We start from the raw sequence: 12,808 nt of genomic DNA, 5'->3' as shown, positions 1-12,808 counted from the left end.
CCCGGCCTTGGCCTTGGCTTTCCTATGGCAGTTGGACCCCGCCCACCAAACCTGGGGCCCCCTCCTCCTCTCCGGGTGGGCGAGCCCGTGTCGCTGTCAGAGGAAGAGCGGCTAAAGCTGGCGCAGCAGCAGGCGGCGTTGCTGATGCAGCAGGAGGAGCGTGCCAAGCAGGTAGGGCAGGTGGCGGCCTGAGCCTGGATCTCATCAGGGTCCCGAAAGGGGAGTGGAGCCTCAGAGAGAGCCGGATCCTGGGGCCAAGGCTTCTGGGAAGGTCTGAACCAAAGACTTGGGCCCTAGGCTGGAAGAGGACGCCAGGAAGCAGAGTTGTGGCGGACTGGCCTGTGGGGTATTGGTGCCGGTATGAGCTTGTTTTCTTTTTTAAGCAGGGAGATCATTCACTGAAGGAACATGAACTTTTGGAGCAGCAGAAGCGGGTAATGCCTCCCTCATCCTAACCTTTGACCTCAGGGTCCAATTCGTTGTCTGTCACTTCTAGTGCTTAGTGTCTAAAACGAGGAGTACCATTCAAGTTCTCCATGGAGGGAATTCCCTGGCGGTCCAGTGGTTAGGACTCTGCGCTTCCACTGCTGGGGGCCTGGGTTCGATCCCTGGTGAGGGAACTAAGATCCTGCAAGCCGCATGGTATGGCCACAAAAAAAAAAAAAAAAAAAAAAAAAGTTTTCCGTGGAGGTTATCTCATCCTCATCTAAGTTCCAGTATCTCCTAAATAATTGTCTCTTTCATGTAGCCCAAGGGTTGGTAAACTGTGGAGTACAGCCTGTTTTTGTATGGCCTGTGATGTGAGAATGGTCTTTATATTTTTGAAGGATCGTTTAAAAAAACACAACAAAAAACAAACGGAGAATACACAACAGAGTCTGTACAGAAAGTCTGAAAAGGCTAAAATATTTACTGACTGGCCCATTACAGAAAAGGTTTCCTGACCCCTGCTAGTCTTACATGATATCATTTGAGGTACATTGGAGAGAACTCTGGGCTAATTTAGTTGTTTGTATCAGATTTTGTTTAAACGTGATGGCTCTGAGTTAGGGAATGATACATAAGACATTCAGCCACAGAGATGCATTATATCAGTTGTTACCCCATACGTTACTCAGGAGTATTAGAAAATAAACATTAACAGCAACAAATATGGAAATATTTACAGAGTACTGTCTTTGCCTAGATTGTGCTAGATCTTGAGGGGTAGGTACAAGAAAAGAATTCAGTGTTCCTTAGAAATAACTTAATCTCTTGGGGAAGAAAAGTCTTGTTAAAAAACAGAAGGTAGTGTTTATTAAGTATTAAATTCTCTGTTAGGAACCAGAAGTTTCTCAGGGTTTTTATTGGTGTAATTTCCAGGGGTTTTCTTTTGTGGTGAGAGGGCTCCTTCACTTGGATCAATAGCCTGAAAGTGTGGGTGTGGCGAAGATGTCAGGACACGGGTGGTACCTGATTCATGAGTTCTCCTTGGGCCAGTTTCCTGGCTGAAAGGCTGCATTTGCCAGGTGCTGCCTGCCCAGTGGATTTCCAAAGCAGTGTCTCCAACTCCTACTTCCCTCTCATAGGCAGCTGTGTTACTGGAGCAGGAACGGCAGCAGGAGATTGCCAAGATGGGCACGCCAGTCCCTCGGCCCCCACAAGACATGGGCCAAATTGGTGTTCGCACTCCTCTGGGTCCTCGAGGTAAGACCGTGGAAATGGAAGGGAAGGGCAAGGAAGATGATGACAATTTCTAACTTAAGTATATATCACATAAAAAGGTGCACATATTGTAAGCGTACAGTTCAGTGAATTTTCACAAACTGAATACATCCATACAACTAGCACTTAGACCAAGAACCAAAGCTACCAGCACTCTAGAAGCCCTGCACCCTTCTAGCCACCCCCTCTCCCAAGGGTAACCATTACCCTGACTTTGAAGCAAGGAAGGTAATTTTTATGTTTTGATTTTTTTTTCAAATCATTCTTTTTAAAAAAATTTATTTATTTTATTTATTTTATTTTTGGCTGCATTGGGCCTTCATTGCTGTGCACGGGCTTTCTCTAGTTGCGGCGAGTGGGGGCTACTCTTCTTTGCGGTGCGCGGGCTTCTCATTACGTTGGCTTCTCTTTGTTGTGGAGCACGGGCTCTAGGCATGTGGGCTTCAGTAGTTGTGGCACGTGGGCTTAGTAGTTGTGGTTTGCGGGCTCTAGGGCACAGGCTCAGTAGTTGTGGCACACAGGCTTACTTGCTCTGCGGCACGTGGGATCTTCCTGGACCAGGACTCGAACCCATGTCCCCTGCATTGGCAGGCGGATTCCCAACCACTGAGCCGCCAGGGAAGCCCCAAGGAAGGTAATTTTTAAAATGTGTGATTTGTCTTTTCTGACTTGAGATTTTGTTTTTTCTCCTCTCAGTGGCTGCTCCAGTGGGTCCCACTCCCACTGTCCTGCCTATGGGGGCCCCTGTTCCTCGGCCTCGTGGTCCCCCACCACCTCCTGGAGATGAGAACAGAGAGGTGAGATTGCTGATTTCCTCCTAGGGACAGGAGAGTGTGTTTTAGAAGGGGACTGTTTCTAGATTTTTTGAGAAGGATTCCAGAGAAGATGGGAGAACTTCTGGGGGTGGGGTTGGGTGGGGGGAGCCATATTTACTTAAAACATACTTAGGTAGGGCAGGAAGTAGGGTCTGGGAGACGTTTCTGGGGTAGGGCTCTGGGCTTCACTTTGAGGGATGGTTGAATTCAGTTGGTGTTGTCCCCTATCTGCTGTTCCCAACACCTGGCCAGCAGGCTTTCGAGTACAAGAGGTAGGAGTCGGAGGAAAAAGGGCACTGTGATCATCCCCTCTGCCTGGGTTGTCTCTGGCAGATGGATGACCCCTCTGTGGGCCCCAAGATCCCCCAGGCTTTGGAAAAGATCCTTCAGCTAAAGGAGAGCCGCCAGGAAGAAATGAACTCTCAGCAGGGTGAGTGTGTCACCGTGTCCCAAGGGCTGCAGGGACAGAGCCTGCAGAGCTGAAGCCAAGTTTGCTTCCCTCTTCCCTCCCCCGAGGAGGATTTGAGAGAGAAACTGGCTCTTGGTAAAGAGGGGTTACCGTGAAGAGACTGATGGCCTCCTTCCTCCCTTACAGACGAAGAGGAAATGGAGACAGATACTCGCTCGTCCCTGGGCCACTCGGCGTCAGAGACTGAGGAGGACACAGTGTCCATATCTAAAAAAGAGGTATGGATGGAGCTGGATCTGGAAGGGATGTCAGAGAGAGGGTTTGGGCCCTAAAATAACCCCTATTCTAAGTGTTCAATAAGCAGTAGCTGCTGTCTCTTGCCAGTTCTTTGTCCAAAGCATCTTACAGGTATTTTTTATTCAATTGGCTAAATCCTTTGAGTTCTGAGTGTGATGCCTGCCTCCATTTTAGAGCTGAAATAACTGAGGTTCTGAGAGATGCAGTAATGTACTGAGAGGCACACAGCTTGAGAGGGGCAGAACTTTGTGGTCTGACTTCAAGGCCTCTTTTCTCAGTCACTTGGGGAAATTGGGTGAGATTGGCGGTTGGGAGGCAAGCATGGTGCTTGGATTCCCTGACCCACTTGGTTTTCCATGTTTTGGCAGAAAAACCGGAAGCGTCGGAACCGAAAGAAGAAGAAAAAGCCCCAGCGGGTGCGGGGGGCATCATCTGAGAGCTCTGGGGACCGAGACAAAGAGTCAGGCCGCTCCCGTGGCTCTGACTCCCCAGCGGCTGATGTGGAAATTGAGTACGTGACTGAAGAGCCTGAAATTTATGAGCCCAACTTCATCTTCTTCAAGAGGATTTTTGAGGCTTTCAAGGTACAAGGAGGAGCGCCCTCGGAAGGGGCAGAGCTAGCAGAGTAGGGGCAGGGATGGGGCAGGACGAGGTGAGGAGGGCACCTCTTCAGTGCCAGGTTCAGGAACCGGGGAGGGGCCCAGGGCTGGGGTTTCCATGCTGTCTGCCTCCTCAGCTCACTGATGACGTGAAGAAGGAGAAGGAGAAGGAGCCAGAGAAACTTGACAAACTGGAGAACTCTGCAGCCCCCAAGAAGAAGGGCTTTGAGGAGGAGCACAAGGACAGCGATGATGATAGCAGTGATGACGAGCAGGTGAGGCCCACGCTCTCCTGTCTGGGGACGAGTAGCTGAGATGCATCCAGCGAGGGACCATGGGGAACTCTTGCAGGGGAGAAGTCCTTTGGTGGCTTTAGTTTCAGGGTAAGCTGGGCGGTCTGATTCACACCTAAGAGTCCTGCTCACAAGAGATGATTGTTCTGGGACTTCCCTGGTGGTCCAGTGGTTAGGACTCCACACTTCCACTGCAGGGGGCACGGGTTCAATCCCAGGTTGGGGAAGTAAGATCCCGCAAGCCGTGCAGTGAGGCCAAGAAAAAGAAAAAATGTCCTGTTCTAGGAAAAGAAGCCAGAAGCCCCCAAGCTGTCCAAGAAGAAGCTGCGCCGAATGAATCGCTTCACTGTGGCTGAACTCAAGCAGGTGAGAGCTGAGACGCTCCATCAGGGCCTGGAGCCCAGCTGGGAGAGCACACGAGGAGCTCCCGGAACCTCTCAGGGGGTTTGCTCTCGGGGTGGGGAGGAGGGCTTTGAAGGAGGCCCGGGATGGGCCCTTTGAGGCAAGCAAGCAAGCAAGCTTTAGATCTGAGAAGTTCAGGCTTTCCAGAGGGATGCTGCTGTGTTTTCCAGCTTGTGGCTCGGCCCGACGTTGTGGAGATGCATGACGTGACTGCGCAGGACCCCAAGCTCTTGGTTCACCTCAAGGCCACTCGGAATTCTGTGCCCGTGCCTCGCCACTGGTGTTTTAAGCGCAAGTACCTGCAGGGCAAACGAGGCATTGAGAAGCCCCCCTTCGAGCTACCTGACTTCATCAAACGCACAGGCATCCAGGAGATGCGGGAGGCCCTGCAGGAGAAGGTGAGGGCCTGGCTGGGGTTCAGATCTGCCCTGGGGGATCCACGTCCTTAGCAGCAACCGGCTTCAAAATTGCAGCTGGCTCCCAAAACCCACCTACACATTAACTGTCTGATTATTTATTCTTCAGTTTAGAAGTCAGCACTGCGTGTCACACATGGCAGGGAGGGCAGGAGGGGAAGGACATCTCACGAAAGGCAGACCTCACCTGTATGCTCAGAGCTCACTGTCTTGCCCCCGCTAAGACTTCCGGTTCTGTGCGGTTCGGTTTGCCCCTTTGTCTCCTTGTCCCCCTGCCTGCACTTTGCCAACTCTCTCATTTGTACACGGTGACTCCTCCCTCTGCAGGTTGCTGTGTCTGTAGTTCTCTGCCCCCTGTGTGAACCTGATGCACTTGTGGCTAGAAATGTATGGTGGTTGTGTAACTTCTTGAATTTAAAATTTTTAATTAAATACTCTCATTAGGTAATAGTTGCGTGTAGTGCAGAAATTAAGGAGGTACCAAAGCACATGGTGAAAACTGCCTCCCAGTTAGATTCTAGTCACCTAGCTCTCTGCAGAGGCAACTGATGAGCTCAGTCTCTTGATCAGATGGCTTAAAAAATACTTGACCTAGATAGCTGAGGCTGATTTCATATGTTACATCTATTTTGTTCAGCGTGGATCATGTAATTTTGAGGGGCTTGAGCAGGAAGGATTTTGGTGACTTTCGGAATGAGCCAGATGAGGTTTCCCTCTGTCTCTTTTGGGAGTGGGGATTTAGACCTACCAAGAGTTGAACTTGGTGAATACCTTTTATGGTGTGTCTTCTGCCATGCCCCACAGGAAGAACAGAAAACCATGAAGTCAAAAATGCGCGAGAAGGTTCGGCCCAAGATGGGGAAGATCGACATTGACTACCAGAAACTGCATGACGCCTTCTTCAAGTGGCAGACCAAGCCAAAGCTGACCATCCACGGGGACCTGTACTACGAGGTCCGGGAGGGGGCGGGGAGGCAAGGCTGGGCCTTTGGTCATGGCTGTGTAACTCTTGGTCAAAAGGGGTTTGGAAGCTGGAAGCGGGTACGGGGCCCCTCCCTTCAGCCTTAGAGTTTGGAATGAGGTAGTTTTCTGAAAGAGAGATGCAGACTATGTCTTTGAGGTGATCATTGTTTATTGTGGGTGGTTCAGGAACAGAGGGGCCAAGGGCAGATGCTTTTAGGAAACGTTTAGTATTGAGGGTAGGAGAAAAGTATTTTTTTTCTGATGCTTGAAATAATTAATCACCATGATACCGTGCAGTTTTTGAAGTGGAAGGACCTTGGAGATCATCTTCTCGAACGTCCTCATTTAGCAGATGAGAAAGCCTGTCCTTAGATTTGGCCACGTTCTCATAGTGGGTTAGTGACTGCACTGGGAGTCTTGCCTTTCTCCCTACTTCCTGGCCTTTATTCCTTTCCCTACTCTAGCCAGGGAAAGAAGTGATGAGAATCAGAGTGGGAACTGGGTAGCCCTCAGTGGGACTTTGTGTCTGATGTGGATTGGGACATCTCGTCTTTGTTCTCATGTCCTCTTGCAATTGACCTCCCAGCGTGTGTCTGGTGTCCACAATACAGCATGCTTGGCTTTTTCCTCAGGGGAAGGAGTTTGAGACACGACTGAAGGAGAAGAAGCCAGGAGATCTGTCTGATGAGCTGAGGATTTCCTTGGGGATGCCAGTAGGACCAGTGAGTGCCAGTTATCTGACTGGGAAAGCAGAGAAGGGGTTGGGAATTGGGGCAGGAGAGAGACAAGGGGATAGGGTTGGGCAGATGGTATCCTGTCCTCTTTTTCCTGCAGAATGCCCACAAGGTCCCTCCCCCATGGCTGATTGCCATGCAGCGATATGGACCACCCCCGTCGTACCCCAACCTGAAAATCCCTGGGCTGAACTCTCCTATCCCCGAGGTGAGTACTGTCCTTTCTTTCATTCTTAGCTGTCTCTACATTTTTTTTTTTTTTTTTTTTTTTTTTTTTTTTTTGGGGTACGCGGGCCTCTCACTGTTGTGGCCTCTCCCGTTGCGGAGCACAGGCTCTGGACGCGCAGGCTCAGCGGCCATGGCTCACGGGCCCAGCCACTCCACGGCATGTGGGATCTTCCCGGACCGGGGCACGAACCCGTGTCCCCTGCATCGGCAGGGGGACTCTCAACCACTGCGCCACCAGGGAAGCCCTGGCTCTTCTTTTTAACTAGAGGATGATTTTCTTTTCCCTTTTCTCATTCTACCATGTGTCCTTTTTTTTTTTTTTTTTTTAAAGGAGTAATGGTTTTTGTTTTAAAAAAGAATCTGAGATGCTTGTCATAAAGTGGTCAATCAGAATTGACAAGTATAAAGATGAAGACACATCACCCACATTTCACCACTCAGAAATAACCAAATTTAATATCTGGTGAATGTGTTTCCAGATAATCTCTCTGATATTATCAGAGAGATAGACAGATATAATTTTATCTCAGGAATGGCACTGAACTTATTTTTATTTTTTAAGGAAAGATTTATTAAAGTGAAAAAGAAGTAATTGTTAAACTTCAGATAAAAAATTCTGTCCCTTAAGAGTAATAGATTCTAAAAGCTTACCAAAGTTAGGAAAAATCAGTAAGACGTTGGAGTCATGTTTTTTAAAGTGTCTGTTTCAGTTTCAGATAGCATGGACTCTGCCACAAAGGCTGAAATTATTAGCATGCTTTCTGCTCCCATCTCCCCATCCTATTACCTCCAGATTTTTATTGTTTACTACTTTTGCTTTGTAACACTTTATAAGATTTAATTCTTCTCTGAAATCATAATCTCCAGAGTTCCCAGGTGTTAGTTCTGTACTTTGGAGCATGACTTTTCTTTAGGGCTTCAGTGTTTCTTTTGGAGCATAGGAGTGGAACTGACTTGCTTTTCCTGTCTTGCAGAGCTGTTCCTTTGGGTACCATGCTGGTGGCTGGGGCAAACCCCCAGTAGATGAGACCGGGAAACCCCTCTATGGGGATGTGTTTGGAACCAATGCTGCTGAATTTCAGGTATGGGCCATGGCTGGCAAGCTTGGTCTTAGTTAAGGTTATGAAGTTCAGAGATAGTTGGTTTATAGCTTCATTAGCAGAGAGCTGTGTGTTCTGAAGTTTCAAAGTCTGAAAAAGGGACATATGTTTTCCTGAGATGTAATGCAAGCTCCCCACTAGCATATGAGCTCTTTGTCGGTAGTGATTATTGTCTGTTTGTTTACTCTCATATCCCTCTGTTTACAACCGCTTGACACATAATAGGTATATAGTAAACATTTGTTGAATGAATGAGTGATGTCTTTCAGACCAAGACTGAGGAAGAAGAGATTGATCGGACCCCTTGGGGGGAGCTGGAGCCATCTGATGAAGAGTCTTCAGAAGAAGAGGAAGAGGAAGAAAGTGATGAAGATAAGCCAGATGAGACGGGCTTCATTACCCCTGCAGACAGGTGGGGGAAGCAGAGAGTCTGCCTCTCTGAAGTGGTATGTCTGTCTTTGGGGGCCTTGTCTTTACTCCAGAGCTTGTTCCTCTCTTCACAGTGGCCTCATCACTCCTGGAGGGTTCTCATCAGTGCCAGCTGGAATGGAGACCCCTGAACTCATTGAACTGAGGAAGAAGAAGATTGAGGAGGCGATGGATGGGTGAGGGAACCAGGGAGGGCTGAGAGGGGAGGATTTTCAGCCTCTAGGTGGGCTGGCTGACTTTTTCTCCCGCCCCGCCCCCCTTTTTCTTTTTAAACAATTATTGAACACTAGCTCTGTGCCAGGCACTGCTCTAGGCACTGGGACATCTGCAGTGAAAAAGTCAGGGGAGGTAAACAAGTGATCAGAGAACAAGATAATTTCAGATGTGGATAAGACGAGTAGCAAAGGAAACTGAGTAATAGGATGTAGAGGGATTTGGGTGGTGGGGAGGCCTTTGGGAAGGCTTATGGAGGAAGGGGTATTTGGGCTGAGAGCTGGGGCAGAAAGAACTGTAAGAGTAAAAGAACACTGGAAATGATAATAGACAATTCTTATTCTTTAAATCTCTCTAAAAGATAATTGACCATTTAAACAAAAATAATAACCATGTAGTAGCCTTCCTTTTTGAAAGATACAGGATTCTAGGTTGACAGTGATTTTTTTTCTTTCATTACTTTAAAGATGTTGATTCAGTGTCTTCTTTCTTGCATCATTTCTGACAGGAAATCTGTCATCATCCTTCCTTTGTTCCTCTGCATTTGTGCCGTTTTTCTCTGGCTGCTTTTAAGATTCTCTTTATCACTGTTTTGAACAGATTATGACGTGCAGTGTAGTGCAGCGTAGTAGGGTAGTTTTCTTCGTATTTCTTTCTTTTGTTAAAATGGTTTGGTGGGGGGTTTTTCCCTTCTTTTTCTGGCCATGCTGCATGGCTTGCAGGATCTTAGTTCCCCAGCCTGGTGAAAGCCAGGAGTGAAAGCAGTGAAAGTGGCAAGTCCTAACCACTGGACTGCCAGGGAAGTCCCATCTTTTGTTTCTTTACTTGGGGTTTGTTAAGCATCTGGAATCTGTGCCTTTATAGTTTTTATTAATTTTGGAAAAATTCTGGCCATTATTTCTCCAAATATTTTTTCCTGTTCGCGTCTCTTTCTCCTCTCCTTTGGGAACTCCAATTATACATCTATTAGATTTCTTGAAGTTGACCTACAGCTCACCAATGCTCTGTTCATTTAAAAAATTTCTCATTTCTCTTTTTATTTCATTTTAGAAGTTTTCTATTCCTGTGTCTTCAAGTTTGCTAATATTTTTTTCCACTATTTCTAATCTGACATTAATCCCATCCAGTGTAGTTTTCATCTCTAAAAGTGCGATTTGGGTCTTTTTATATCTCCTGTGTCTCTTATTTGACTTTTGAACATACGGAATCCAATTATAATAACATTTTTAATGTACTTGCCTGCTAATGCTAACATCTGTGCCACTTCTGGGTTGATTTAAGTGGATTGATTGTTTTCCTCATTGAAGATTGTATTTTCATGCTTCTTTGCATGTCTGGTAATTTTTGATTGGATGCCAGACTTTGTGAAATGTACCTTGTCAGGTCCAGAATACTTTCATAGTCCTATAAATCTTCTTTAGTTTTGTTCAAGGTTACAGTTAAGGTACTTGGAAACAGTTTCTTTCAGGTCTTGCTTTTCAGGTTCATTAGGCAGGACTGAAGCAGTGCTCAGTCCTCTTCACTATTGAGGCACAAGACCCTATACTCTATCCAATATCCTGTTAATCAGGAGGTTTTTCAGTCTGGCTAGTGGGACTAGGCACTATTCCCAGTCCCGTGTGAAGAGCAGGCATGTATGATACAACTAATGCTTCTGGGTGGTTCTTTCCCTGGCCTTGGTAGTCTCCTCCCACACAGTACTCACCTGAGAACTTGAGGGGATTCTCTGTAGGTCTCTTGAGTTCTCAAGTCTCTGTGCTGCTTTCTCTTCTCCATTTCTCTGTCCTGTGATCTCTAGTCACCGTAGTCTCTCTGCATTTTCAGCTTCATCCTTTCAACTCCTAGAGTCCTCTGGGCTCTACAGGAGTTCCCCTCTTTATTCTGTAGCCTGGAAACTCTCAGTGCAGTAGGATGGATAATTGAAGGAATCACTTCATTTGTTTCCTGTCTCTCAGGAGTCACTGTCCTTCGTTGCTTCGTGTCCAGTGACTTGAAAACCACTGTTCCATATATTTTGCCCATTTTTTGATAGTTTCAGGTGGGAGGGTAAATCTGGTCCCTGTTACTCCTTATCCAGAAGCAGAAGTCTCAAGTTTTGAGGAAGAAAAAGAAAGAAGGGTATTGGGGCTAGACTGTAGTGAGCAGGGATTAAGTACGGGACCAGATGATGAACCCTATAGGTCATGGTAAAGAGTTTGGGTTTATTCAAACAATGATCAGAAGCCTCAAAGGGTTTTGAGCAAAGGAGTGACAGGATGTGAATTCGGTTTTTCCTTCTGGCTGCTTTGTGAGAATAGATTTTCACCTCTTCCAGGGGGAGAGGTGGGGATGAAGTCATGGTCTGGGTTGGTATTGGTAGGTTTGCTGTTGTATTTCGAGTAGCATTCTTTAAACAGGTGGCACTTCTTCCTCCCATGGGTCTCCATGACTTGCAGAGGCAGCTTGGGCAGAATTTTTCCCCTGGGTATCTTGGAACCTCGCTGGGGAGCTCTGTGGGGATGCTGCCCTTACTCCTTTTGCTGTCCCTCCTGGAGACCCTTTTATCCTTTCCTTTTTGGGCTTGACCCCCTCGTCCTTTGCAGAAGTGAGACGCCTCAGCTGTTCACCGTGTTGCCAGAGAAGAGAACGGCCACTGTTGGGGGCGCCATGATGGGATCAACCCACATCTATGACATGTCCACGGTGAGCACTTGGAGCATACCGCTTTTGGGGGCTGGGAAGGGGGTCAGGAGCTAGGGCTTCTGAGCTTCCCCTTTGGAGATGACAAGGCTCTGATTCCTCTTCCAGGTTATGAGCCGGAAGGGCCCGGCCCCCGAGCTACAAGGTGTAGAAGTGGCCCTGGCACCCGAAGAGCTGGAGCTGGATCCCATGGCCATGACCCAGAAGTATGAGGAGCACGTGCGGGAGCAGCAGGCACAAGTGGAGAAAGAAGACTTCAGTGACATGGTGGCTGAGCACGCGGCCAAGCAGAAGGTGGGCGCGCACACAGGAGCCTGGCTTCGTGAGCGCCAGGGACCAGGGCTGCCTTTCTCAGTGGGCTGGTGTCCTCTAGTGGTGAGAGGGAGGGAGGACGCAGTGCCTGCTGCCCTGAGCTTCCCTGGGGTTGGGAACCTAGGAATCCTCCAGTGGGCTGCCCTCTTTAAGGATGATGAAACAGGCACAGGGAGGGGAGGGAACTCATCCAAGTCTGAGACTTCCAGTTTGAGTACTTTTTCCACAGACGTATGTGGCTCTGTCAGGCTGCCCACTCTTTGTTTTGGGGATCAGCCAGTTGTTTAACCTGTTGTAACCTGTTTCGTTCTCTCCTACAGCAAAAGAAACGGAAAGCTCAGCCCCAGGACAGCCGTGGGGGCAGCAAGAAATACAAGGAGTTCAAATTTTAGGTCCCCTCACACACCTGGCCCTCCTTTCGGCCCTTTGCCTGGACACCTGGGCTTCTTCACATGTGGGTTCCCAAGAGCCAGCTCTCCTGCTCTTCCCAGGGGCTTGTTATTTCATTTTCTTATTTGAGACCTGTTTTGTAAATAAAGCTGTTTCCCAAGGAAAGAGATGAATATGTAACACTGCTCATCCTCCTTCATCGTGTTTTAGCCCCTCCTGCAAAAGAACGGAAACAGCCACTTTCTACAACCTGAAGTTGCTCCAGTGGCCGGGGGCAGCCACTTGGATCAGACGTTGCAGTTGAGACTGGTGATGAAGCTGTTTACACACTGAGATTGTGTGTTTTACCACTGCCTGCTTTTGTAGGAAGGCTCTGGGGGAAGGACCTCCAGGTCTCGTTTGACCTTACTGGTGTGTCCTTGGGGACTAAAAATAGCCAGCTTAGCGCCCTGGCTGGGCTGAGGAAGTACAGTGGGCTTGGGAAGTAGGCCAGGTCAGGCCTTCCTAATAGACCTTGCGGCCAAGAGTCCAAGTCCTTACGTGGGAGAGAGCACAGCTCAAAGTCTGTATAGGTTGTCCTGAGTCCATGTGAGCCCCTGGGTGGTTTCATCAACAAGTCTCCAGGTTTTGGTGGGCGGGGGCTGCTTTCCCAGGTTCTAGTCCCCCTGTCCTGGGAGGTCTTTCTGACAGGCTAGACTACGTTGGACCAATGGTTCCAACAGGCATTTGCCAAGCACTGGGGAGGGAAGTCGCATACTGCTGCTGTACCACTCACTGATGCTGGTCCAAGTCCACCATCTGGGGTGCCGGCATGCAGGAGGCTTC

The 12,808-nt window shown here is 48.3% G+C and overlaps 1 protein-coding gene across 2 annotated transcripts in view; it reads left to right on the top strand.

Annotated features, from left to right (window-relative positions):
• Positions 1–12,163, top strand: part of SF3B2 (splicing factor 3b subunit 2) — a 14,067-nt gene extending 1,904 nt beyond the window's left edge. For both annotated transcript variants that reach the window (XM_024749039.1, XM_024749038.1), the window contains exons 5-23: positions 1–171; positions 384–434; positions 1,569–1,686; positions 2,401–2,501; positions 2,853–2,949; positions 3,115–3,206; positions 3,594–3,809; positions 3,962–4,099; positions 4,403–4,483; positions 4,690–4,917; positions 5,740–5,889; positions 6,531–6,620; positions 6,733–6,840; positions 7,835–7,942; positions 8,230–8,372; positions 8,464–8,565; positions 11,185–11,284; positions 11,390–11,575; positions 11,914–12,163. The exon at positions 1–171 is cut by the window's left edge and continues 40 nt beyond it. In XM_024749039.1, the coding sequence (XP_024604807.1) occupies positions 1–171; positions 384–434; positions 1,569–1,686; positions 2,401–2,501; positions 2,853–2,949; positions 3,115–3,206; positions 3,594–3,809; positions 3,962–4,099; positions 4,403–4,483; positions 4,690–4,917; positions 5,740–5,889; positions 6,531–6,620; positions 6,733–6,840; positions 7,835–7,942; positions 8,230–8,372; positions 8,464–8,565; positions 11,185–11,284; positions 11,390–11,575; positions 11,914–11,985 (2,352 nt within the window). In that variant the 3' untranslated portion in view covers positions 11,986–12,163. The remainder of the gene's footprint in view (positions 172–383; positions 435–1,568; positions 1,687–2,400; positions 2,502–2,852; positions 2,950–3,114; positions 3,207–3,593; positions 3,810–3,961; positions 4,100–4,402; positions 4,484–4,689; positions 4,918–5,739; positions 5,890–6,530; positions 6,621–6,732; positions 6,841–7,834; positions 7,943–8,229; positions 8,373–8,463; positions 8,566–11,184; positions 11,285–11,389; positions 11,576–11,913) is intronic.
• The last annotated feature ends 645 nt before the right edge of the window (positions 12,164–12,808 follow it).

Source organism: Neophocaena asiaeorientalis, unplaced genomic scaffold (assembly GCF_003031525.2).
Source record: "Neophocaena asiaeorientalis asiaeorientalis breed wild unplaced genomic scaffold, Neophocaena_asiaeorientalis_V1.1 scaffold43, whole genome shotgun sequence".
NCBI lineage: Eukaryota > Metazoa > Chordata > Mammalia > Artiodactyla > Phocoenidae > Neophocaena > Neophocaena asiaeorientalis.
This window is presented reverse-complemented; position numbering and strand designations above follow the sequence as displayed.